At 48.1% G+C, this 24,588-nt stretch overlaps 1 protein-coding gene across 1 annotated transcript in view; it reads right to left on the reverse strand.

Moving 5' to 3' along the window:
* The window catches only part of LOC142559960 (phospholipid-transporting ATPase ABCA3-like), a 169,013-nt gene that overhangs the window by 51,627 nt on the left and 92,798 nt on the right, over positions 1 to 24,588 (reverse strand). Inside the window, exons 8-17 of the mRNA XM_075671675.1 lie at positions 21,478 to 21,709; positions 17,477 to 17,665; positions 15,307 to 15,488; positions 13,494 to 13,616; positions 12,612 to 12,726; positions 10,426 to 10,580; positions 9,844 to 9,999; positions 6,816 to 7,286; positions 4,614 to 4,790; positions 2,489 to 2,830 (exon numbers count right to left, since the gene is read on the reverse strand). Of these exons, the coding sequence (XP_075527790.1) occupies positions 2,489 to 2,830; positions 4,614 to 4,790; positions 6,816 to 7,286; positions 9,844 to 9,999; positions 10,426 to 10,580; positions 12,612 to 12,726; positions 13,494 to 13,616; positions 15,307 to 15,488; positions 17,477 to 17,665; positions 21,478 to 21,709 (2,142 nt within the window). The remainder of the gene's footprint in view (positions 1 to 2,488; positions 2,831 to 4,613; positions 4,791 to 6,815; positions 7,287 to 9,843; positions 10,000 to 10,425; positions 10,581 to 12,611; positions 12,727 to 13,493; positions 13,617 to 15,306; positions 15,489 to 17,476; positions 17,666 to 21,477; positions 21,710 to 24,588) is intronic.

The following is a 24,588-nucleotide window of genomic DNA, read 5'->3' on the forward strand; positions in this document are numbered from 1 at the left end:
CCGCACTGCTAAACGTTCGCGCTGTGAGAAATTCGGGATAATTTATCCTGCAGATGGTTCCACAGGCTCCGTCAGCGTTGCCGAAGGGCAATCGGCTATATCGTGGTTTGTACGCCGGTTGCCGTCAAAATTACCGACGCTACTTAAACTCGGTTCGCTCAGTCCTTGAGGAAGACCACCCGTGAAAAGATGGTCGAGATTTCAGCGCACTATAACTTTGCCGCCTATAGAGCGAAACACTTAAGTGGCTGCGATGTGGAAGTTATTTCTGACGAATTTTCACCGCGGCGTTGTCCGGCGCCGACGGCGCGTTTATTTCGCCAGAGCGCGATAGCGGCACTGTATACAGTCCCTGTCGAGACGTGCTCCACATGGTCCACGAGTACAGCTGGTAATCATGTGCGTCTGTCAGCCACGATGGTTACCACTAGGCGCGAAGGAGACGCAACATACACGTCGTAGATTCGCTCCCCTTCTGGTTATCGCTGTGAGCGCCAGCAGTCGCAAGCTGGCCATTAGCGTTCACACGGGCTCGGCCCTTTGAGACCCCGCGATAAAGCAAAACGCTGCTCCTCAGCTGATCTCGCAATGTCTTTGGTACCCGCCGCCGTGTCCCCTATGTCTTGGCGATCTGCTACCCAGCACGCCCTTGCTGGCATGAACCCTGGCCGAGGAGGACGCATTCTCATGTGTTGTGGAATGCAAACAATCTAGTATGTATGCGATATACTCAAGCATAGATGCATGCAATATTCCGGAACCCTTTCCATACAGAGTCTCCCCTATAGCCCTGGTGCTGTCACAGTCCATGAAGGTGACATCTGCCTCCGAGAAGGATAATATGTTTATGGTCAAAGTAAAAAACGCACTGCAACGGTTGCAAAGTATGTAATGCCCGTAACTAGGCCCATAACTAGGAGGACAGTTAGGGGGCCCTAATACTTATTGCCGCGGCGATATACTGCTTGGCCAAACTTGCACATATGTCATTATATGCCCAAGTCAATATATGCATTATATGTATTATAGCCAGCTGTCATATGTTATCGATGTGCTTGATACACACGCGAAAATAATTTGATATATATCGTATATAAATGGCCACCGTTGTTCACGCAAAACCCCTCCAGAAAATAATTGCTGGGTTCGGCCCTGATTGGTCGGTAATATAGCATGCAGAAAAAAAAATAAAGACAGCATATACTTAAGCGGTAATACATAAAAATCAGTCATAAGTTCGCTAGCACGTAATTAGTGTTCTTTATAATGCAAAGTTAACATCAAGACAAACCTTTATGTGTGCCTACTTCTACCAACAGTGACAGAACAAACGAGTGCCTCAGGCAGGAGCCAAGGTTTCGACGAGGGGACTTATTTTAGTCAGCTCAACAGCTGGCGAATACAAGTCTCTTAGCTTCCTCTGAGCCTTTGTCATGTTTGGATTTCTAATCGCGTGTTGTCATTTCCTAAGTTTCGCACAGTTAGTACATCCAACAGTCGGAATGAATCAACCAGCCACTCAACGTGTCCTGGGCGTTTAAAATAAATATTGGGGCGCCTAAATTTGCACGGTGGGTTAAGCTCGATACACACGCTCCCACCGATCGCCGATTTACGCCCGTATATGAGAACAACCCTCCAGTCAGCCCCTCCACCTCGGTTCAAGAGCTGGCGAGATTTCTGGGAGAGCGTCTACGCAGCCTTTCTGTGCGGAGCGACTGCTCGGCCGCGAGCCACGTCATGTTCGTCCACGTACTGAATATCCGTCACGTCGTCTGGTGACTACAGCTTCATGCGGGACTCCAGACCAATCCTGACTACCCGTGGTTTGAACCCCAATGTGGGCGCACATTTGTATGCATCTTTAGCGCGTCCGGTATATGCGTTGGCTGTTGCGGATTGCCGAGTTTACCGGAGGCACAAACGTGAGCGGTCGGGCTGGTGGCGCATAGCTCAACCAGACAAACACAGGGCTATTATGACAGTAACCAACTGCATTTTACCTCGTTACTGGTGCAGATTTTCGGCAGTGGCGCGACCGTAAGCACTTTGCCTTAATTTCTTTTTTCGACAATAACACTCATGAACACGAAAACATGTCTATAAGGCATTATGGTTAAACGAAGCCTCGCAATATGTTGCTATGTCAGTGTCCGTTAGCCTGCAATTATGGAAACTCACTTGCTAAACCGGAATAGCGGACATGCTAAAACTCCCCTAACGCGACAACGCCTGCGCACACTGTACACGTGTTTTTACATTCCGCCCCAACCGAGACGCGGTCGCCGTGACCGAGAATCGAAGCTGCGACTTCGTGCATCCAGCAGCGCGACACCACAAAACGATGATGCGGCGGCGGGTGCCCCAACCTAAAGCCCCTCCATACACGTTTCCGCCGACCAGAAAGCGGCGGTGGCACGTAGATGCAGGGGCTTTACCCCAACCGGTCTCGACACATGCGGGCCAGAGGGAAACGATGGACACCGACCGTGCTGTTGGCCGTGAAGACGACGCCGAAGAGCATCCGGTAGTTGTAGAGCCTCGGGTACTCCTCGGCGTAGTCCAGCAGGCGCGAGCTGGTGTGGTCGGAGCCGATGTAGACCGGCCGGACGTCCTCCTCGGCGAACAGCTTGCGCAGGTGGCGCACCACGGGGTCGCCGCGGCTCCGGTTGGCCGAGACGAAGCTCAGCGGCGAGGGCACGTGCAGGGCCCTGATCGTGTACTGCAGCCGGTCCTTGTAGAAGTTGGACGACACGATGTCCTCCTCGGAGAATTGCCGCTGCAGATGCGTCGCCAGCAGCAGCACGCACACCGGAACCACCCAGCGGACCTGCGACAGGCAAGCGCCCGCGGCTTTGCGCCCGAGAGAGCGCAGCTGCGTGTAGCTCCGGGCGGGTTGGTTCCGAATTTTGACGAACGGCGCGAAACGGAGGAGGAGACGAGAACGGGCGCCTACTTCCAGTTACCCTTACTACTAAATCCGGTGTTAATGTGATTAGCATTCTTAGGATACTTCACGCATTTTCCGATGTCCACCTAATCACCAACGGCGGCCGAGAGCCGTCATTTTCCTTAAAACAAATTCATTCATTCATTCATTCATTCATTCATTCATTCATTCATTCATTCATTATGTCCGGATCTGACCGTTTTCATTCACGCCAACCTGGATCAATGGGTACATGTGCCGCTCTTCAGTGACCTCGTCTGAAGACAACGTGGGTCGCTAGACATGCGTCGTCCAGGGACCCAAGTTGCGCTCGCTACTTTCCATGCGCCACTGGGTGTGCACCGCTCTTAAATGAAGGGAAACGCGGGAGGAGCCGGGCTGCAGTACGCGCCTCATACGTGAGGCATTTCGGGGGTGACAATGCGGCGGGACGCTACACGTTGCTTCAATGCTAGTCGCATTAACGTCGACATGCACCTCGTATAATGGGTTCTGCCGGAATTTTGTCATATACATGCCTCGTCTACTAACCTCACGCATAACGAAACAAGTTAACGGACTGATTACCAATAAACTTAGGTGTATGTGAGCACACGTCCTTGTCTACGTTCCATGCACTGGTGGTCACCGAAGCACATCGACTCGTCAGCGATAGCACTTATCGTAAAGGTGTTGCTCAATAGTAAATCATCAGCAGAAAGGTTGTCCCCCGAGAAAAATTTTCGGAAAGTGAAAATTTCGAAAAAGAAAATAAAAGTTCAACTATACATTGGGGCCTGTAGAATCCAGGCTGTATATATACTCTCGCGTATACACGTCAGCGTGCCCCCTTTCTCTCTCTCTCGGCCGTGCTCAAGTACTGATGCAGGTTCGGATACTAGAGACACCGCATCGCGGAACCACCCGGGTTTTCTTCAAAGGGCCCCCCAGCAGGTTTGGCCGTTGCAAACAGACAAGTGTGCCGAGTAGAACACGCGGTGACGATCGCGTCTGCAAATTATTACGCCTACCTACGCCGCGAACAGAGCCGAAAATTCGGGCAGAGGACCCGAGTGGCCTTCCCGGAGGCGTCACTCCCGTCTTCCCGCCGGCAGAAACATAGGCACACGCGCGGCCCTTCTGCGCCACACGTGTGTAGCGCCAGCAGCGCACAGAGCACGGAAAAATCGCGAATTCCCGTCAAGCGCAGAGTGCGAGCCACAACAGAACGTAATAAGGAAAAACAATAAAAGAAGGAGACGGGGTTCGTCAAGCAAACGTCCCGTGGATCCACGGCTACGATTATTGGGACAAGCAAAGGCAGTGTCGCTTGCGTGCGTTGGTCGAGAGAACGGACATACGATCGCCTCCTTCCAGGTACAGGTCGCTCGCACCACGGCTTCGCAAAATTTCGCTTGCTTCTCTTTCGGCTACTACGGAACCATTTTTTTAAACGTTATTACAATAGAACGCTCTCTGGACGACGCTCAACTTCCTGCGCGTAACCAAGATTTCTGACGGGCCTGTTAAAGGGGCACTGTAATGCACACCGAATTCTTACGCTACCCGACCACGGCTGATATGCGTCTTAATCTTAACACTGTTTTAGCGACGCCGTTCGCTTTGGCGGAATGGCAATAGCGACTTTAGGCGCTGTTGGCGCCATCTGTCGTCGGCAGCGTACAACGGGCGGGTTCCAGTCCCGCAGCCAGATGTAGAACCGCTTCTTGAGCAGCCACGCCAGCTGCCGCGCACAGCTCCTGCTGCCCGGTTCCTTGGTCGCCCTGTAAACCGGCTCGTCATCGGTGTGCGCGGGGGTGCACGTCTCGATGCCCGACTGGAAGGTCGGGTCGTGGACCACCTGCGAATTCGCAGGCACGAAACAGTCGCTGCTGCGAGGCTGGGCGAGTTTTTTTTTTTTTTTTCAGGAACATGAAGGAAGATAAAACATCCTAGTTGGGAGCGTCACGTGACGATTGGCGTTGAAGCCTAGCCATAAAGAATATAACGGAAGGCTCAAGCAGGGGCTATAGCTCGCTGACGTCCTGCTACTTCTTATACAGTCTTTTTCAAGGTCAACTTCAACTTTATTGATTCTTCTAGTACATACTAGAAACGTCCCCTTGGGCTAAAAGCTAAGCAGCTTGACTGAACCTGCAAGATACGTTGTATGTGACAGCGTAGTAATAGCTGGTAATTTTGTAACGTACATAATCAACAATACTAAACAAACTAAGGCAGTTCAAAATTTAAACAAAAGTACCATGCGCGGAACGGTGGGAAACATTAACAGCAACATAAGTGAACGGCACAAGCACAACCGCACGTACTTCCTGCTCGTATTCCCTTTGCTTCTTGTCAACTGTGGAGTAGATATTTCTGAACGCGGTAGCTGCACGCAGTTCACCTGACACTCCCCTCGAAAAGAGCTTAACGCTTTATTTCTGCCTGCAGGTATTCAACACTCTTCACATATCAAATCGAAATCCTTCGTTTAAGGAGTGCTCGGAACCATCCGAGACGAGAAACATGGCAAAAATATTAATTTAATTCTGGGGTTTTACGTGCCTAAACCACGACCTGATTATGAAGCATGTCGCATGGGGGGGGGGGGGGGGGACGCCGGATTAATTTTGCCCAGCTGGGGTTCTTTCATTGACAATTGCCTTATGGTAGAAAATGCAATAATTTCTTTTTCTTTTAATCATTTTAATAAAATGCATTAATTCCTGCCTTTATTTGAGCAAAATGTTTTCATCTTTCTTTCTCCGAATTTACACACTATAATAGATGTGAACATGGCTTTACGTGCACCTAAATCTTAAGTACGGGAGCGTTCTCGCATTTCGCTCCCCCGGGAAATGCGGCCGACGTGGTAGGGATCGAATCCGCGACCTCAAGCTCAGCAGCGCAACGCCATAGTCACAAAGCTATACCGCGGCGGGTTCAAAGAAACACGCCCCGAGCTGCAATCCACCTAAACTATTCATTTCCGACCAACCAAAATTTTCAAGCCACCAAACAACATTGTGGAGCAAGCTTGCGGAAGAATTCTCTACGCCGGTCACAGCACGGCACAACATTCTCGGGGGAAGGCGACGTTGGATGTCAATTATTGCCATCCGTCTAGGGTGCGTTTTCTTTTTTTCACGCTGAGCTCGCGACACTTCCGTGTCAAGAACGGCCTGCGCCTTATCACCGTGACCTATAGAATTACCTGTCAAGAAACAGCGTTAAGGAAAGGAAACGCGCGCACTGTTTACGACTGTTTTCGATTGGAGACAAAAGTTCCACGGGACGCCTACATTTTTAAGGTACACAGCCGTCTCCATTCATGTGCTTGCTAAAGAATTTTTACACCCTTCGGCGCTTTTACTTCTCTCCAAACAATAATCGCAACATTGCGTGCATTTCCCTTCAACACTTTGCGCTCGCTACTTTCCCGTAAGAAAGACTATGTCGCGCTGATACGCGCAAGCCGTTCGTGACTTGGAAGTACCGGTCGCTCAGCGATAAAGGAAGGAAAGCCACGCTAAATAGGTGATTGCCATTATTTTGGTAAAGAATTGGACTGAATACCGTCTGGTCAGTTAAAATCAAGCAGGTCACCGGCCAATGTCAAAACAAAATGACTTAATCATCGTGTTGAGAAACGGCGTAACAATAACAGATGGCACAGAGGAGTGAACAGAACGCAGAAAGCTCGATCATATGCCCTTCTGAACGAAAATTACTTTTGCGATCCGTACGGATCCCGACACGACATTCTGTTTCTGGCAATGATAAGTCACCGGCATATTTCCCGATTACGGTAATTGTGTTGAGACAGCATCGAAGGGTGCACAAGTCTTCCTCGAAGCCCCGCTCTCAAGGAGCGCGGACGCACCTTGTCGAGGACCTCGTCGAGCGACGACATGGCGACGCTCATGGCGCCGATCTTGAGGTTGCGCCGCTCGCGGTCCAGCTCCTTGAACATGGCCGTGAGGCGCCGGTTGCCCGGGTTGGCGCCCATCGCAAACTCGGCCTCGGCGTTCGAGTCGTTCTTGACGGCCGCGCGCGGGATGTGGCGGCGCAGGACGGTCTCGACGGCGGCGGTGTCGCAGCCGGGTTCCTTGGCGATGCGGATGTTGTAGCCGGCGCGGAACCGCTCGCGCAGGAAGCCCGGCGAGCCGCTGCACCAGAGCAGGCCCTTGTTCATGATGCCCACCTTGTCGCCCAGCACGTCGGCCTCGCGCAGGTTCTGCGTGGTCAGCAGGATGCAGCAGTGGCGGCGGGCCTTGAGCAGCAGTTCCCACACCTCGCGCTGGCTGTGCGGGTCCATGGTGGCCGTCGGCTCGTCGAATACCATGATCTTGCTCTGGAGACCAGGCACCACCAGACCAGACACCGCTAGACCCGACACCACAGACGCTATACTATAGTAGTATAGCCTCCGTGGTGTCTGCTCTTGTCTTTCTTGGTCGCTTTATTTGCGTTGCCATGGCTTCACCAAGTATCAACCAACTGGCCCAAGAACAAGTTATATTGTGCCGCAGACCTCACTGGCGAGTCCCCAGTCCTCCTGGCCCTATTCGAACAGCCTTCGGTTCCGAGTTAAGGTTGGGCGCGACCATTTACGAACTTCACAGTACTTAAAAACATCATAGCATATATCCTCGGTGTAGGGCTTGGAGAGACTGAAGCAAACCGATCGTGGCAGCAGGGGCTTACTGCTTTATTCTGACGCATCGACTAGTGCCTCGGTACAAGTCAACTAAAAAATAAGGCACAGGTACAGGCCGCCGGCTATTTCTAGCCAGCACCCAAGTGCAACATCACCGACGCGTCGATAGGCACGTAGACAGGAGGCATGGTGGCCGCACGCACTAATCTCATAATGAGATTCAACAAGAGCAGACACTCCCATAGACCTCAGTAGCCAAATTGACTGCAGCGCACCAAGGGGATGCGATTAACATCTGAACCACACTTTCGATTTTCGTTTTGGGCGCGCGCGTTTTGAACGCTACAGCTGCTACGCGTTGTGCCGGCTGCGCTGATCGGCGTGGCATTTGTTTCTGTTTCTACTAGTCAACCGCACGCTGTTTTGGCGAAGAACCGTTTTTTTAAATGTTATTATTATTACTCATTACAATCGTCGACTCAGTCGCAAAATCCCTCTCCCGACGTCGCACTTTTCCGCCGTCTCCGCCTCCTGTGTCGCACCACTGCTGCCGCACATGGCGCAACTGCATGGTAATCTGGAAAAGCGAGGCGGACGCTGTTCTCACAGCTGCCTTCGACGTCGGCCCCGTTCATCAATTACTTCAGCTTGTCAGGTTCAGGTAGAGGGGTCTTCGCGGTATATAGTCACTGCTTCCACGAAAGGAAGCGGCTGTCATCTCGAAGTGAGCTCCTTTGTTTGTGCGTCTATGTGGGGCTCGGGCGCGGGTCTGGACTCGCGAAGATGAAAGGAATGCCACGTGGAAAATGTCCAAGGAATTCTCATCGCCGTCTTGAGACGTGACAGGATGTTGCCATGCTTTCTGTTATGCTATTGTTCGGAAAGCAAATTTAAGACTATATACAGACGTCGGCCATACCGTAAAGCACTGTGAAATAATACTGTCGTGAGCTTCTCGTGGAATCTGTACCGTCTGCTCACACATATAACGCTGTAATCACCGAGAGCGGGGCCACCACACCGCCGTCGGGTTGTTGCGGGATAATATATAAAATGAAAATACACATACGATATCCTGTGCAAGTATGCGTATGTGGCAATGGCGCGCGCCTACCCAGCAGCAAGCTGGAAGCTTAACTGAGAAGCCAAAAACTCGCAGGCCGATAATTGACTTCACTGCGCGAGCGAATACGTGCCGATCCGAAGAAGCCTTTTGTTGCGACTCGGGATGGCGTTAGGACAGGGAACCCACCAAGCCCATCGACTGCTACGTCAGGTAGTAGAAAATGAATAAAAAGTGGTTTATTGGCTTAGTTACACGGCTCCAGTTAGGGAAGCCCACTCCATGCGAGAGCAAGTTAAACGTCCGAATTCATACCAGGACCCTCTCTCGCTGTCGCAAAACCTCCGCTTTTAATCCTAGGCGAATCGACTAGGCAACCTGAAGACCTGTCCCAGCAGCAAACCACACTCCTCGACTCTGCCGCGATACCACGCCCATGCTCGCAACAACCCGCAGTAACTCCGTCTCCGAGGAGACTGGCTTGGAATGTGTGGCAAGAGAGCGACCTGCGACGCTCGTGTCATCGACCGTTGTTCCCCTCCTTTTCATCCTTCGCTCAGGCTGACAGGTAAAGGGTGGGGTGAGGGCCTTTTGTGGGACCCGTCAGGAGTCGGTGTCCACGCTCCGTTGACGTCTAGATAGGCGATGATGGATTGATGGTGGTTTGACTCGTGGCCAACGTCCAATTAACGCCTCTGTGGCGTTGAGACATAACACTTTACTTCCCACCGTAAAGCGTGTAAGTGAAGGCTAGTTGCTGCATAATTGTCAAGCATATCAAAAGGCACAAACAAACAGAACAGGCAAATAGATAAGCTGGCTCTCAGCCAGATTTTATTATGGACTAGCTACTAATCTTCTTTGCTGTTTACTGATTTGCACCTTGCTGCCTTTGCTACTATTCACCCCTCGTCTCCATTGCTGCGATAGCTCTGCGATGGGGCCCATTGAAGTGGTGGCAACAAAAACAAAAACCACGAAAAGGCTAGATTATATACGCATGCGTGGCTGTATGCATATAGCGAAATGAGGTTTTGAAGTTCAGCGCTCTTGTTGTTCCATTTTTCACTGTCCCGTATGTTGACTATATTACACTATATACAATCCGTCCCAGAGCCATGGCGGTTCAGCGATCTCAGCGGTCCTTTCTCCTGCGCAGCTAATACTAAACTCTGGGGGCAAACTCACCTTGGACGCAACCAGGAGAGTTATAGCGACGCATAGCAGACGTTTCATTCCGTCCGACAGGGTCGAGGGCCGGTAGCTCATGTAGGCCGACATCTGGATGTCGGTAAGCAGCAGGTTGATCTCGACCCGGATCTTGCTCGCGGACAGTCCCTTCAGCTGGGTGTGTGCGCGTCCACGGAGGAGAGAGAAGTAATCATACACGCCCTACTTTATAGACTGCGGCTTTCTGACTTATTATGATATGCGATTTTTTATGGCGCCGTTTTTCTTGCAAACACGTCTAGTGGCGAAGATTGCTTTCCGCTCCTTCATAGTCTCGCGAATTTTCCAGCACGTTTCATTGTTCACTCGAAATTGCGCAGCGCTCGAACTTTAGCACGCATCTTTAACTGTAGCAGACGCTGCAACTTTTATTTGAACAACCCCACCGCCCACTGCCAGCCACAAACGCCAACTTTAGTCTTTCGAAATAGACACCGTTCGTCGTCTCGGGGGGAGATGTAGGCATGTTCTAAACAGCGCCCCTGTTTCGCACCAACGCGCTCGGCGAAGCACGCAAATGCGCGGCGCCCAGCAGCTCACCATGGCGAAGAAGATGAGGTGCTCCTCGACGGTGAGCTCGTCGAAGAGCACGTTATCGGCCGGGCAGTAGGCGATCCGCTCGCGGGCCTCCTCGGTGTGCAGCACCACGTCGTAGTTGTCCACGATTATCTGGCCGCTAGATGGAGGCACCAACCCTGCAAGCGCGGCACGACGTCAACGCCCCACGCGTCACGTTCGCACTGGTGCGGACAGACTGCGTGGTCATCCCAGGCTCGCAAACGCCCCGCAGTGGAAATGCGAGAGTTACATTCAAAAACATATTTGAAACGGTAACGAGCAACTTTGCAAAGAGTGTTACACTTTCTCTTCTTTTTCAACAGCGTATGGCTGAAATTGGCACCCAGCCCAAGTACCAAATGCAAGAACTCGCGAACAGTTTTCTGCTCTTCTTTCCGAATGATTCCAGCATTAGGACGTATGATTAGAGTGCTGTTCTTCTTGTTGCTTACTGCGTATTGTAAGTTGAACGATAGTCGTTTTCCCACACGGTACCGTCTTGGTCCTGATTTGTGCCGACCGCATTTGCAAATAAAATAAAAGTGTCACAGTTGCGTGCAGGTCTGTTAGACATAATTTGATACATTAAGTGTCCAGTTAGGCAACTTGAGCGCCGAGTAGAGCTCAGTTCTACCTTACTTTGATTGATTGATTGATTGATTGATTGATTGATTGATTGATTGATTGATTGATTGATGAAACCCGCAACCTTCCCCTCCTCACTAGCGGAACGCCATAGCCACTGAGCCGCCATGGCTGGTGTTGTGAATAACTATTCCGTGCGTTATAACATAGCTGAAATATATTTCTGAGTACAACGAATGAGCGAATCGCAACAAATAAAAATCGAAAAGGTTGAAGTAAACACAACAAGAAATCTGCGGGTCCCTTGCACTGTGGGAATCGATGTAAGCGAAGCTTTCTGTGCCGTTTGCTTTGATTACCGATAATTAGCGGTGATGTTGGCGGCGAATGTTTAATTTCTTCAAAGTGTGGTCCAACACAAGTGTGGCGAGTTATGTTAAACGTTACCTTGCGTGCACTGGTTCACTGCTGTTTTTCTGTGCAGTAAACAAAACGCACAGGCTCACGTGTTTGCTTGAGGCGTTGTGCGCTATACTTCATGACCTTTGAGAGGGTTGAGTGTTGTCATTCCATCTCATGGCACATGGAATCGGGGCAGAAGTATTAAACTTTAATTGAATTATCGGGCGGTACGAGCCAATACCACAATCGGATTATGAGGTACGCCGTAGTGGCCGCCTCTGGATTAATTTTGACACCGGGGTGTTCCTTAACGAGTCCCTAAATTTAACAGTGCTGGAGTGTTTTTTTTTTTTCTTCTTTTATTTCATGCCCTTAGAAATGCGGCTGCCATGGTCGTGTTCAAACCTGCGACCTCGGGCAATGCCATGGCCGCAAAGCTACCGCGGCGTACATCGAAGTGTTCATTTGCCGGGTGACCCTTTCCGTGCCTTGACCCTACAGTGCGCAATACGGCTCTGCTTCTGCACGCCCTGCGCAAGTTATCCACTCGATAAATGTGCACGGTGAACCTTGGACTTAAGTTTATCCAATTTGCCTGCAACCGCTGTCGTATCTATATAGTAGCGTCACTCTGCCTCCTCACATCGCATTCTATTTATCAATTAACCAAAGCAGCAGTGGGAAAGCCGAAGGGAGAGGCAACGATAGCTTCGCTTTAAAGATTATGGGGATGGACGTGCCAAAAGCACGATATGATTATGAGGTACGCCGTAGGGACCATTAACGTGCGCCCAATGCATAATACACGGGCGTTTTTTGCATTTCGCCCCCATCTAAATGCGGCCGTCGAGGCCGGGATTCGATGCCGCGCCCTCGGGCTTAGCAGCGCAACGTCGAAGCCACTACGCCAAGACAGCGTGCCTTCTTACTTACTTCTTCCTTCTTCGAACGAAGAAGGAAAATAAATGCAAGAATGCAGTCAGAACCGAATAGCGCAATCAGAATAATAAAAACAGACAAAAATTACTTCGTGGTTTCGAGTGACGCTTCTTCCACTCGCACAAATTTGCATTATTGTAGGATAAAATGTTGCACGTGGTCTCTGTGCACTGAAAAGCGAGCATTCTGCGACGTAGATGTCAATCGAAAAGTGTAGCACTATACATTAAAAATCAATCTACCTGTAATCATCTTGATCATCGTCGATTTGCCAGAACCGGCTGGTCCGGTGAGCACGGTGATCTGGTGCCGGTAAATCTTCAGGTTGATGCGTTGCAAGAGGAAGTTCCGGTAGAACTGCGAAGACAGAGCCGTAAGCGGTGGCTGTAGTTCGACTTCTGGACGCAAAAGCAACAAAAAAGCGCAAAAAACGCACAAAAATAAACAACTAAACCGCTGGTCTTCAGCGTTTTATACCTTTCCTGTTTTCGTCTTTCTTTCTGTTCTTTATTTTTTCCTCTGCGATCTTTTCCGTTTTTCCGTTCATTCATTCTTAGGCGAAATAACAGCGCGTTTGCATGGGACAAGAGGAGACAACAAGTGAGCCGACTAGAAACCACCATGTTTATTCGTAGCAACAGGCCTTATATGCGGTCATCATCGCATGTATACAGGCTTTGACCAATACATAACCTTGAAAAGTTATCGAGAACGAAGAACGGGTTGGATTTCTGAAGCAATTAGCCATCCACAATTATGCTGATTTCTTCGTCAGTGAATCCTTCGTCAGTGAACCTTGCGTATTGTTGCTGAAGAAAGAGTCGTCATATCCTAAATGCGGTTTGTAAACGTGTCCTACATTAGTGCATTTGGCGATATGGCCACATATATGTGGCCTTTTGCTAAGAATAAATAATATGGTTGCTGTTCAGCGCTCGTGTCCGTCTTCTCCGCTTGTCCATGTTCAAAAGCGCTGTTTCTTCGCCCAAGTATGCACTGACCGGCCCAAATTATAGCAAACTGTTGAAATTAATTACTTGAATAATTCGTGCTCATTTGGTAATTTGTGATATGCGGGAGCGCCGTATTTCGCTACCTTTTGCATGTTTGCAGCTTGCGCATACCTTCTTGAGGCTGATGACTTGTATGGCCGGATTAAGATCTTGTGGATCCGACTCGAACAGGGTGGGGTCCACGCTCTGCCGGATTTTCACATTCCTCGCTGGTTGTGGCAGCCAATAGCTTCTCTGCACGTGCAGCAGAGGTCGTTAACAATTGTGGTCAACTGGCGCCTCGCTGGGTAGGTCGAAGTTGACTCCGCCACCGCACCGAAAAACTCAAGCCGGTCATCCAACAAGTAGCAACGGCTCACCGCTAAGAACGCCGTCAAAGAGCGTTGGTAGTAGCAGGTACGAATCGCGGAGGGATCATTTCATAACGATATGAAACAAAAGTTTAGGAAGGGATGAGAATGAGATCGATACACATGTCGCCTAGCTTACAACTAATCTATAGACGATGTGCAATTCATTGTCGCGTATCTCACTGAAGGTGATGTTCGAGTCACGTGGCGCTGACATGGCGTTACGGTATCACTAATGTTTCGGACGAATCTAAAACAAGTATTCCGTAAATACGGCCTTCGAATATCTGATAATCTTTCTCTTTGTTTGGAAATATAGAAAGAAACAGTAAATCCAACAAAAAAAAACAGATTTGCCTTTCTTCATATATACAATGCTACAATGCTATTTGGAAATGTGAATTTTCTACAGCCGTCTTCCATTTCTTCGGGCTATATATTGTGTTTGCAAAATAAACGCATTCGTTGGTGAAGTAAGTGTCTCGCGCAGTTTTTTTGTCCGCCACGTGGCTTACAAGGGGCCCTAGTAGCGGTCAGAGTACAACAGCGTTAGCCAAGCCTCACTACCAGAAGAACACCTGACTGAGGTAAACCTTTCTTTCCGGCAAAACAGAACAGGCACAAGATTTGGGATTATCGAGTTTAGTGGGCGCACGTGTGTTATCCCTGCGCCTGCAATCAGACATACAACGCGTCGTGCACCAATGACCCCATCCGAGAAGTTTCCGATAGGTTCCATCAGGTTTCGACAGGTTCGACTAGGTGGTGTTCAAAACATAGCGTCCATGGCGCGTTTCCGGCTCTGCGATTGCTTCCGGCTCATGCAGTTAGCAAAAACCATATCCTCCCGAGATTGATTTCAGTTACTCGGTGTAGGAGCCGTCGCCGGGGCGTGGATATGGGCGCCATCGATATCGGAGCAGCCATACTTCAGACGCGTCGTCACTTCGCATACGATGCCGACACGTGTCTCCCTCAGGTATAAGTCGGCAATAGGTCGGCAGCAAAAGCGAATGGTCACTCATACTTGCACACCAATATTTTTGCAGGTTATATCCTCACTCCATGTACATGCTCGTACGAGTAACTCACGTTTCTATAGACTCGTGCTCACCAGCACTCACTATCGTTCATAGTCGCTTCTATTCGCACGTCCACTTAAACGTTCAGTCACCGACTTCAGTTCGTCCTCGCGTTAACTCATTCCTGTTGATACTATCGTCCATTCCTTCGACACTCGCTCCATCTGACGTCTGTGAAATGAGTAGGGAGCGAGTATGAGTCAGCGCACTCGTGAATGATTATGCCGGCCTATCTCCGGTACGGGCACGTGGTGCCGCTAACCTTAATATGCATCGATCACGCGGCAATGCTCCCGTGATCGCAGTAAACCCGCATATTCTGCCACGATTGAATATTCGAAGGAAGTGAAACGTCTATTTCCCGAGGCGAATAATCCAGTCCGCGGATCAAAACTACACAGCTTGCTCGTAATTACTATATTATATACATTATGCACACCCCTGCTATATATACAGTAGCCATGCATTATTCCGTGCGTAGCGACTTCGTACCAGGAACGGGAACCAGGGCGGCTTGTGGATGCCCGGTCCCCAGGGGATGATGTTGTCCGCGTACCAGATGAGGAACACCATCAGGAAGCAGGTGCACACGTTCACCACGAGCAGCTCGGACAGGCTCACGTTGTCCAGCGTCGAATCGTATTCGCGCATGTTACCCCAGTGCACGCCGCCACCTTAAAAAAAAAAAGTGCTCATCAACTTAGTACATACAAGCTATGCCCACAAAATCGCACTGCACGCGCATTCGGTGCCTCGGAGCTCGCAAACAGTCCCCAAGAGACACCGACACATCTGAAGAGAAGTTGACATGCGTTAAACAATCGTCGCGTCTTTTTAGCCAGCTTCGCTGCAGTGCAGTTTTGTTTTGCGTTGAAACATTAGCAATGCGTTGCGGTGAAGCATATTTGTCACGGGTGCAAAGGGGGTGCCTGTTGCGGTGCTGTAGTACATGTTCCTCAGTTGCTCACGCGCGCCAGCGCCGTCTCCGGCCACAGTACGAGAACCGAGACGACTAGTAGGTGTGCTGGCAGACCCTTTCGGACGTAGTTGCGGCGATTTGAGCACCAGTTTCGCACATTTTAATGACACCGTAATGGGACCTAGTACGCGTTAGTTAATTATACACGAGTGCACGCGTCGTTTCAATGTTGTGGGTTGTCCCACAAAGAATATTGGAAGCTCGCCTCAGCCGCGAAGTCACCAAAATGCGCGAACATGATTAGTTCAGCGTAATTCGATCGGTTGCAGTTGGACAACGTTTCGCGATTCCGTTTTGACTCCGTTTCGCGACCAATTCAACCTTTCCTTATATGCGGAAATTTGGAGTAGAAGATGCTTCCTTCTGACTTCTTACAGGTCATGACGCTTCTAAAATAAAATAAAGTGAATTAAGTACTAGAAACTAACTGCTGAACTCACAGTACCCATCTGCCTCGTACTTCAGTTACGAAGTCAGCTGAAGCCGCCGACAAACGTTATTTTACTCGAAGAACAAGAACACGCCAGGCCAATGTCGAACTGGAACCTTTTTTTTTTTTTCATTCCCATTTTCTTTCCGATTCAGTGAGAGCGGTTCATTTCCGAATCAACTCGGGAGAGGAAAAATACTGGTTGAGCCCGGTTTGAAACGGCTTCTGTTTGTTTTGCCCAACTTAAGGATAATTATGGAATACCAGTAACGGTGCGTCTGAGCAGCACGCTAAGGCAGGGAAAGAAAAAAAAAGGAAGGGAGTGGGTTCTCGTGCTCCTCTTTATGCAAAAGCGACAACCTAACTGTACGAAGCATTTAGATATGGGTGCACTATTTTACGGCGACCAAGTTCAAACGTTCGGTAAGTACATTGCCAACATTCCTGCCTCCCGACGAGCCACGTCGAACGCCACGATAACCATGCTGCCACTATCGAGATGACAGCAAACTCGTGCGCATTGGCAAATGAGATGACAAAGCTGAGCCATAAGGTCAGATAATGCACGAATGAAAACTTGAAAAGCTCATGAGTATATAGTTGTACATTTCGGTTTCGTTCCGGAGTCAAATCGACCGCAACGTGCCGGTTAAGCTCCACTTCGCAATATATATATATATATATATATATATATATATATATATATATATATATATATATATATATATATATATATATATATATATATATATATATATATATATATATATATATACGGGATTAATGCGTACATCACAATCGATGAGAGATCCTGTCCGGTGTTCATTGTCACTTGAAATTATTTGTCACAAGCAACGTTAAGGCTGATTCATATGCCATATTGCTTCCTTAGCAAGACGGGCTTTCAGTGCGCGCTTTGGTTCGAGGGAATCAAGATTCGGCAACGATTGGTGTAAAAAAGGACTTGAATTAGCCGCCTAGAATGAAGTAGACGTTAAGTACACTTCTACGAGAAAATCGCATCGACGTAGCAACCCCGATACAAAGAGGAGCTCTTTCAGCATTTACGTTTAGAGTAACTCACAGTAGGCGAGTTGGTACGGGTTGATCTTGGAAACGGCGTCGCAGAAAAACACGGGCGCGAAGTGACACGATAACACCAGCGACAGAGCTTCTCATCAGCCCGTCACAGGCGCCGCGCAGGGATCTCCAGAGGATCATTTCGGAGAGCGGGTAAAGCAACGCGCGCTCACGGAATCGCTCGAAGCGCTCGATGACCATGAACGCCCAGTGCAGTCCCATCCCGGGCGACACGGACGTGATGATTTTGGAGGCTCGGCTGCGCAGGTAGTAGCCTCGGCCCAGCGGGTTCTGCAGCATCAGGTACGGGAAGGCGATGCTGCAGATCCAGTACATCATCGAGACGATGATGGACAGCCGGCCTGCGCGGAAGGCGAGGCACCGGGGCTATTTCAACAAATGTCTAGCATTGAAAAGAAAAAAAAAAGGGGGGGGGGGGGTAAGGTGTTGTTCTACAGCAGCAAGAACTTACTTGAAGGAGGCGCGTGGCGTACGTGCGGCGATGAATCATGGAGTTTAACGGCACAAAGGATATGATGGCCATATAGTACGACGGTGACTTGTCGGTTCAATTAAGGCAATGATAATAAATAAACGAATTATCGGTCAACTAAAACACGACAAAAACGCTGAATTATATCCACACGTTAAGAACACGGTGGCGATTTAGCGGTAAATGCGAGAGAAATGCATTAGCATTCCGTCGCACCTCTTCGAGGAGCCGGATCCATGATTTAAACCGCGTTCACCAACGTGGAAAGGCGTTCGGGAGCTCACTCAACACACTCCATGCCTCTTCAAGGAGCGAAGTGCAACTGACGGCGGGCTGGAGTAGACGGCCATCAGTTGCACTGCACGAAACCGTCCAGCCGAAACGTATGACAGTAAAAAAAAAGAACGTGTTTCCACGTACGTCGTGTTTATTCTTTTGTGCTATACACACGGTGTCCCAACTATCATGCACCAAGATTTAAAAAATAAAGAGCAATTGCGTAACTCGAAGAATACCTAGTGCAACTTCTTTTCAGTACCACGGAATAGCCGCCAGTATTATTTTTTTTTCTCACTGAGATTTAGTTGGTTAACTGTAATAAACTCGAGAAGTGCTGTCCTAATTATCAAAGCGTCAATGAGTCATTTGTAGGCATCCCAAAATAACATCTAACTGCGGTATTTTCAGCAATGCACTAATTGCGTACTATTTTTTTCCTGAATGATAAACAAACCCCACGAAATAATAAAAATACCACGTGACTGCGCTCCCGCCCCCATCTATAAACCAGCGGCCTCGAACGGCGTTCGTGTTGTCCACTTGTCTTGTGTCCTGTCTGCACGCCTCACCTTTTTTGCATGATGAGGCCTCGAACAGCCTCCCAGTGAGTTAGTCAGAACAAAATAAAGGAAATAAAGGAAAACATCGTGATCGAGCTAGTGCATCATCTGCCGCGTCCCGGCCGAAGCAGCACACCGCGTTTGGCGTTAGTTGGAAACAAGCTGTGATAGCTGTTGTCTTAACGTAAAGTGCACACATGTTTTTCTATTTCCTTTTTTTTTTTGCCAAAGAACTATCATCTCAAAACCGAATTGACAACATCAGTGCAAAGGTTTAAAGGTTCGTTTTTGTTTCGTCCCAGTCGCCATGTGTTTCTCTAATGAGCAGAAGGAATAAATGATCCTTGCCTTGCGAGCTGCAAATGGCAACCAGAGGAAGGCCGCAAATATATACATCGTTCCCGGAAGTGTGGTGGTAGACCAAACACATTGACGATCACCAGAAATTATGAAAACCTGAGACAAACCGGCAGCTTCCAGAAACGCCTGCAGAGGACTCATCTTTCAGTCCTAGCTTACGCACGGATGTCCCGGCATTTATGGTCTCAAACCCTCATATGCTAGCGCGCGGGATGCGGCCGCCCAGATAGCAATTTCCGAGTCATCAGTTTGGAGGATTGTAAATCACTCGGCCTTTCACCCGTACCACCTTAACCTGCACCAATGCTTGGAAAACAGGGACCTGCAGAATCGTATAGATTTCCCGAAATGACTCTTCACAAAAGCTGATGAGTCACCGGATCATACGGACGCATGAAGCCAATTTTCACAGAAACGGCCAAGTAAACTTGCATAATGCACACTGTTGGAGTGACTACTATGCACACTGGGTAATGTGCAATCAGCACCAGTAGCAGTGGTGGTTCAATATGGGGGTGCGCAATTTACGCCGGCGCTTTAATCGGTCCCATCTTCTTCGATCACACACTGACTGGACAGCGTTACGAGAAACGAAATCCTTCAAGGAGTGGTGGATGAGTTTCTCAGTGAATTCCCGCTGTCACGTCTTCCACTTATGTGGTACCAACAAGATGGGGCGCCAGCATATAGCAGCAGCCGAGCACGAAACTGGCTGGACGCGACTTTTCATGCGCAATGGATTGGAAGGCATGGGCCTCTAAATTGGCTGGCTAGGTCACCTGAGCTCTCTCCACTCAATTTCTTTCTTAGGGGTTACGTGAAAGACCGAGTTTGCATGATCGAGACGACGACGTCAGATGAGTTCAAGGCAAGGCTAACGGATGTATGCCGTAGAATTCCAGCGGCGGCCATCGAGAAAGCCACAGAAGATGCGGTAAAGCGGACTCAGTACTGCGTAGCTGCAGAAGGAGGCCTATTCGAACACGTCCTCTAGGCGGCAGCTGGTGTTCAACGGCGCTTGCGAATGCACAGATAATAAAGGCACGCTGAAATCTGATTTAGTATTATTGTGCAGACGTCCCAATTGCCAATTCGGCACATCTGGAAGATGGTGGTACATTTATTTTCTTGGAAACATCGGTTTTGCCTTTTCTCTCAAGTTAGTCGCTTCCCGGTCTGTTTGTTTCGCTTTTAATTTGTACCGCGAACTTGTTTTTTGCAGCACGTATACACGCTCATTAAAGAAAATATAGCGAATCGAAGAATCCGATAAACGCAATTCACCATTCCATCAACAGATCGGTGGGCTTTAGAGATGCCTGTAAACCGACATCATATGATCAGGTTATGCGAAACAGAAGTACACATACTTTATACTTTCATTTCGTGCACATGTAACCTTTGTATATACAAATATATCCGGCGAGATAGCGACCGACCCAACAGCCGCCACAGAACCTTTTCATCAAAGGCAATGCGCACATATACGCGTTGTTTCTGCGAAGACCTTAGGCATTCTTTTTTTTTTAGATTCACTTGTAGCACCTGGCACAATCCTAGTCTTCGAGCTGGTCTGACACGTGCAAGAGCGGTGGTGTCTGTACTTGTATTTCAGAGGCGAGAACTATAGGTACGCATAGTCTAATGGACGAGGGTGACATTATGTGCCTATGATATAATTTCTTTGAGAAGATGGCGGTGTGTTGGGCTGCAACGCGGTGTATCGTTACGTTGCTTAAATGCTAATCGCATTACCGTCGACAGTCATCGTGAGATTAATTTCTTTGAACATACAGAATTTTTTTAAAATCACCTGCGGCAGATAGCACATTTATAGTCATTGAGCTGAATTAATTGTTCGAGGAATCGAAATGCATAATCAATTAATTTTCTAACTAGGTACCTTGCGTGCCATAAGGTAGCTCCTACTATTACAATTTACAAATTGTAGCCGGGAAGTTCGCCAGGCAACTTGAAACAAATTCTCAGGACGACACCAGTTTCGAGATATTAATTCCCAAACTTTGCGATGAAAATACACATTGGCTGTCCACTTACTGTTAAGATAATATGCATAAAACGACGTTTCGTTAAAGGAAGTAAGTAGAACGACAGTGCATTTTCACCGTCAGTTTGATGGCGCATATCTCGAAAATGGCGTCATCCACAGAAGTATCTTCAAGTGGATAGGCCATTGCAGTCTTACCGGCTACAGTTTGTAAATTGAAATACGTGCCTAAGGGAATTAGTTACTAAATATCTAAATGCTGGCGTTTTCTTAATTAGTCAAATACGCATTTCCATTTTCTCGCGCAAGTAATATCCGAGTATCAGCGCGAAGATCGGCTCAAAGGCGAGAATTGTGCGCTAGCTGCCACGGGCGATTTTTCAAGAACATCGGCCATAGACTCCGCAGAAACATCCGGTGCATGCACGAAACGTATGCAACGCACGTATGGCATACACGCGCGCACAGACTCACTGCTGGTGAGCAGGACGGAGATGAACATGGCGTGCAGTATGGCGAGGCTGTTGAAGTTGACCAGCACGACGAGCACGAGCAGGGGGTCCGAGTAGCCGAGCACCGGGTCCGAGCCGAACACGTACAGGAACAGCATGCACACGCAGCTGAGCAGCAGCGCGCTGAACGACGAGCTCAGGAAGTGGCTGCCCCAGTAGACGAGCTCGCTCGTGCCGGCGATGCTGAGCAGCTCCTGCGTAGCCGCGGCACCGAATTTGCCGAGGTTCGTTACATTAACGAGAGGATGCTACAACCTATAGGCACTGCAAGAAGCGGGTATCTAAATTTAGTTTGTGATCATTTTTATTCTTTTTCTTTACGAGAAGTGTTTTAAGTAGCATAATTTCGGGAAACTCGGCAATCACGTTTACTATACTGTAACTGAGCAATCAAACACCATGTCACAATTCTGTAAACTGCATCTGCTAATGGCAAATGGAGGAAGGTCTCTCCACCACCTTTCGGGCTTCCGCAGAACTGATTTGCCATATTCAGTGTCCCAGTTCGAGTTATCGATTAATTCGCCCTCACTCTGCTATCTGCTAGCCTCCTGATTAGATCACATGGTAGAGCGACCGCCCCGGTAGGGCGTTGGTCCTGGATTCTAATCTTGGACCAGGACGATGTATTCTTCAACTGCGACGCTTTCTTTTTTGAGAAACATACTTTTTTTTCTTTGTAGCTTAGTCTTACAGTCGGATGGATGGCAATATTTACCTTTCATGCACAATTAACAGACATAATGTGCAGAGAATTTCTGTATTATACATCGCTGTCGAATAAAGCAATGATTTGCGAGCAGAACTTTTGCTAAACCCTCGTAAACATAATAACTTCACGTAGGCTGATAATTCATAAAGCAAATTCTTTCTGCTTGAAATGCTGTAACAGATGCGGTTTACAGAAGTGCGATATCTGTTTTCGATGCACAGGTTCGGATTTGTAAACTTGGTTGGCCAATTCCTTCCTGACCTAATAGCTCTTGGAATCGTTTCAAACAACTAGAGGCCCTAAATAAAAAATTTGCTTTATAGAGTTGCTATAATTTACCGTTCTCCCTCAATTGCAACAAATTTCATTGAAATCGGCGCACCGTTTGTCTCAAATTCATTTCTGCGTTTTAGATGTATTTAAAAAATTGACGGTCAGTCAAGTATCCGTACGTGATTTGAATGCAAAAGCATAATGACTTCTCTAATTTATTGTTTACGTCCACGATACGTGAAGTCACATATTGTCGCGTGTCTTTCCCAACTTTACCTTAATCCACCTTAGTACACCTTGCTCTAATTTGTACCAACCTTAATCCACCTTAATCTGCTTTAATCTACCTTGTCCTGATTTGTACAAACCTTTGCTCTAATTTTTACCAAACTTGATCCACCTTAATTCGCTTTACTGTACCTTAAGAGGAAGCTTTGTCTCGGGCCCAACTCCGACGCGGCCTTTTCGAATACATGTAAAACGCAAAAACGTTTTTTTGTGATAACCCCTAGACCAATTTTAATGAAATTTGTTGAATTTGAGAGAGAAAGTTAAATTGCAGTGACTGTTGGAAGCGGAATTTCGAGTTAGGGCTTGAATTTTGTGAAAAAGATTTTTAAATATTCGACAGTCTGAAAAATGTAGAAGCACGAAGTTTACTAATTCATAGCTCTGCATCAAGAACAGATATCGAGATTCTGTAAACGGAATTCATTATATCATTCAAAGCGGACAAATTCGATATGTCATTTTACATCTTACGTGAATTTGTTACGTTTGTTACAAGGGTTCTGCAAAAGCTGTGTTTCCACATTCCTAATTTCTTTATATTCATGTGTAACATCACTTTCGTCCGCTTTAATGCACCATTAGATTCAATTCACTGAATTTGATTATAATTTCTTGTTGCGTTACAGAGTTGTATACTTGATAGTATCGTTTATTGAAAATTTTCGATTTTTGCCAATTCTTAATAAAATATTCACGGCCTAACTCAAAAATTCGAAACCAACCGTCACTAGATTTTAAGTTTTTCTTTTAGATGCAACAAACCTCGTCAAATTTGATGCAGTGGTTGCCGAGAAAAACGAATTCTCCTTTTACGTGTATTTAAATAGGTGCACCCGAGCTAAAGCTTCTTTTTTCCCTTAAGTCACCTTACTCTAACTTGTCCTAACTTCAATTCCCCTTAATTCACACTAATCCACCTTAATTAACGTTAATTTAAATTATTTGCCGCTAATTACCACTAATTAACGTTGACATACAATTTAGAATCTTCTGTACTACTAATGACGTCATAAATGACGCTGATGACGTCGCATCGATACGCAGCGCCACTCGTTGCGGACAACGCCGGCGTTTCCGCCTCGTGGGACGCGTGATGCTTTCGCATTGAACAAGGAATACGGAGACGGCCCCGAGCTAAAGTTTCCCCTTAACGACGCCGTCAGCCTGCGGAGGTGCAGCCACAGTGCGCGCCACCCGAACGCGAGCAGTGTGGCGACCGCTACGGTTTCCCCCTGACGCTGCGCCGTGCTCCCCACGGGGCTGCAGCAATAAGCGTCTTCTCTCCAGCATTAAACCACCACTGCTACTTCCGCCGCAATCAATGAGAGTCGGGCACCAGAAGAAAAGCTCGTCTATTTCATTCACTGTGCACACATCTGTGTGCGCGCGACTTGTGTTAACCTGTTTCTGCTTGGCAGTGAGAACCAGAGCTGCGGGTACACAGAACCCTAGAGTTCACTCGCAAAAAAAAAAAGAAAGAAAATAGAGTACGATATACAGACAGCACACGAACATTTCACTGAAGGTAATTTTCTTCCACGGGACGCTTGACGTGCTTGCTTGTCTTCGCACTGTTCTGACTCCTACTATTCTCAAGTGAATTGAACTTGTTTGTAAGTACGTTGTTCATTCTAGTTTCTCTGTGCATATATCAGTTAGTAGCGGGGCATAATTTTGAAATGATGCACACTCTGTGTATGACCGCCAGATTCCCGTATACACGATTATCCGGTATATTCGATGGCTGCGGGTCCTGAAAAATTCATGTAGATATATACATTGCGAATGAACGCTCGA

The sequence above is a fragment of the Dermacentor variabilis genome, chromosome 10, assembly GCF_050947875.1.
Source record: "Dermacentor variabilis isolate Ectoservices chromosome 10, ASM5094787v1, whole genome shotgun sequence".
Classification (NCBI taxonomy): Eukaryota; Metazoa; Arthropoda; class Arachnida; order Ixodida; family Ixodidae; genus Dermacentor; species Dermacentor variabilis.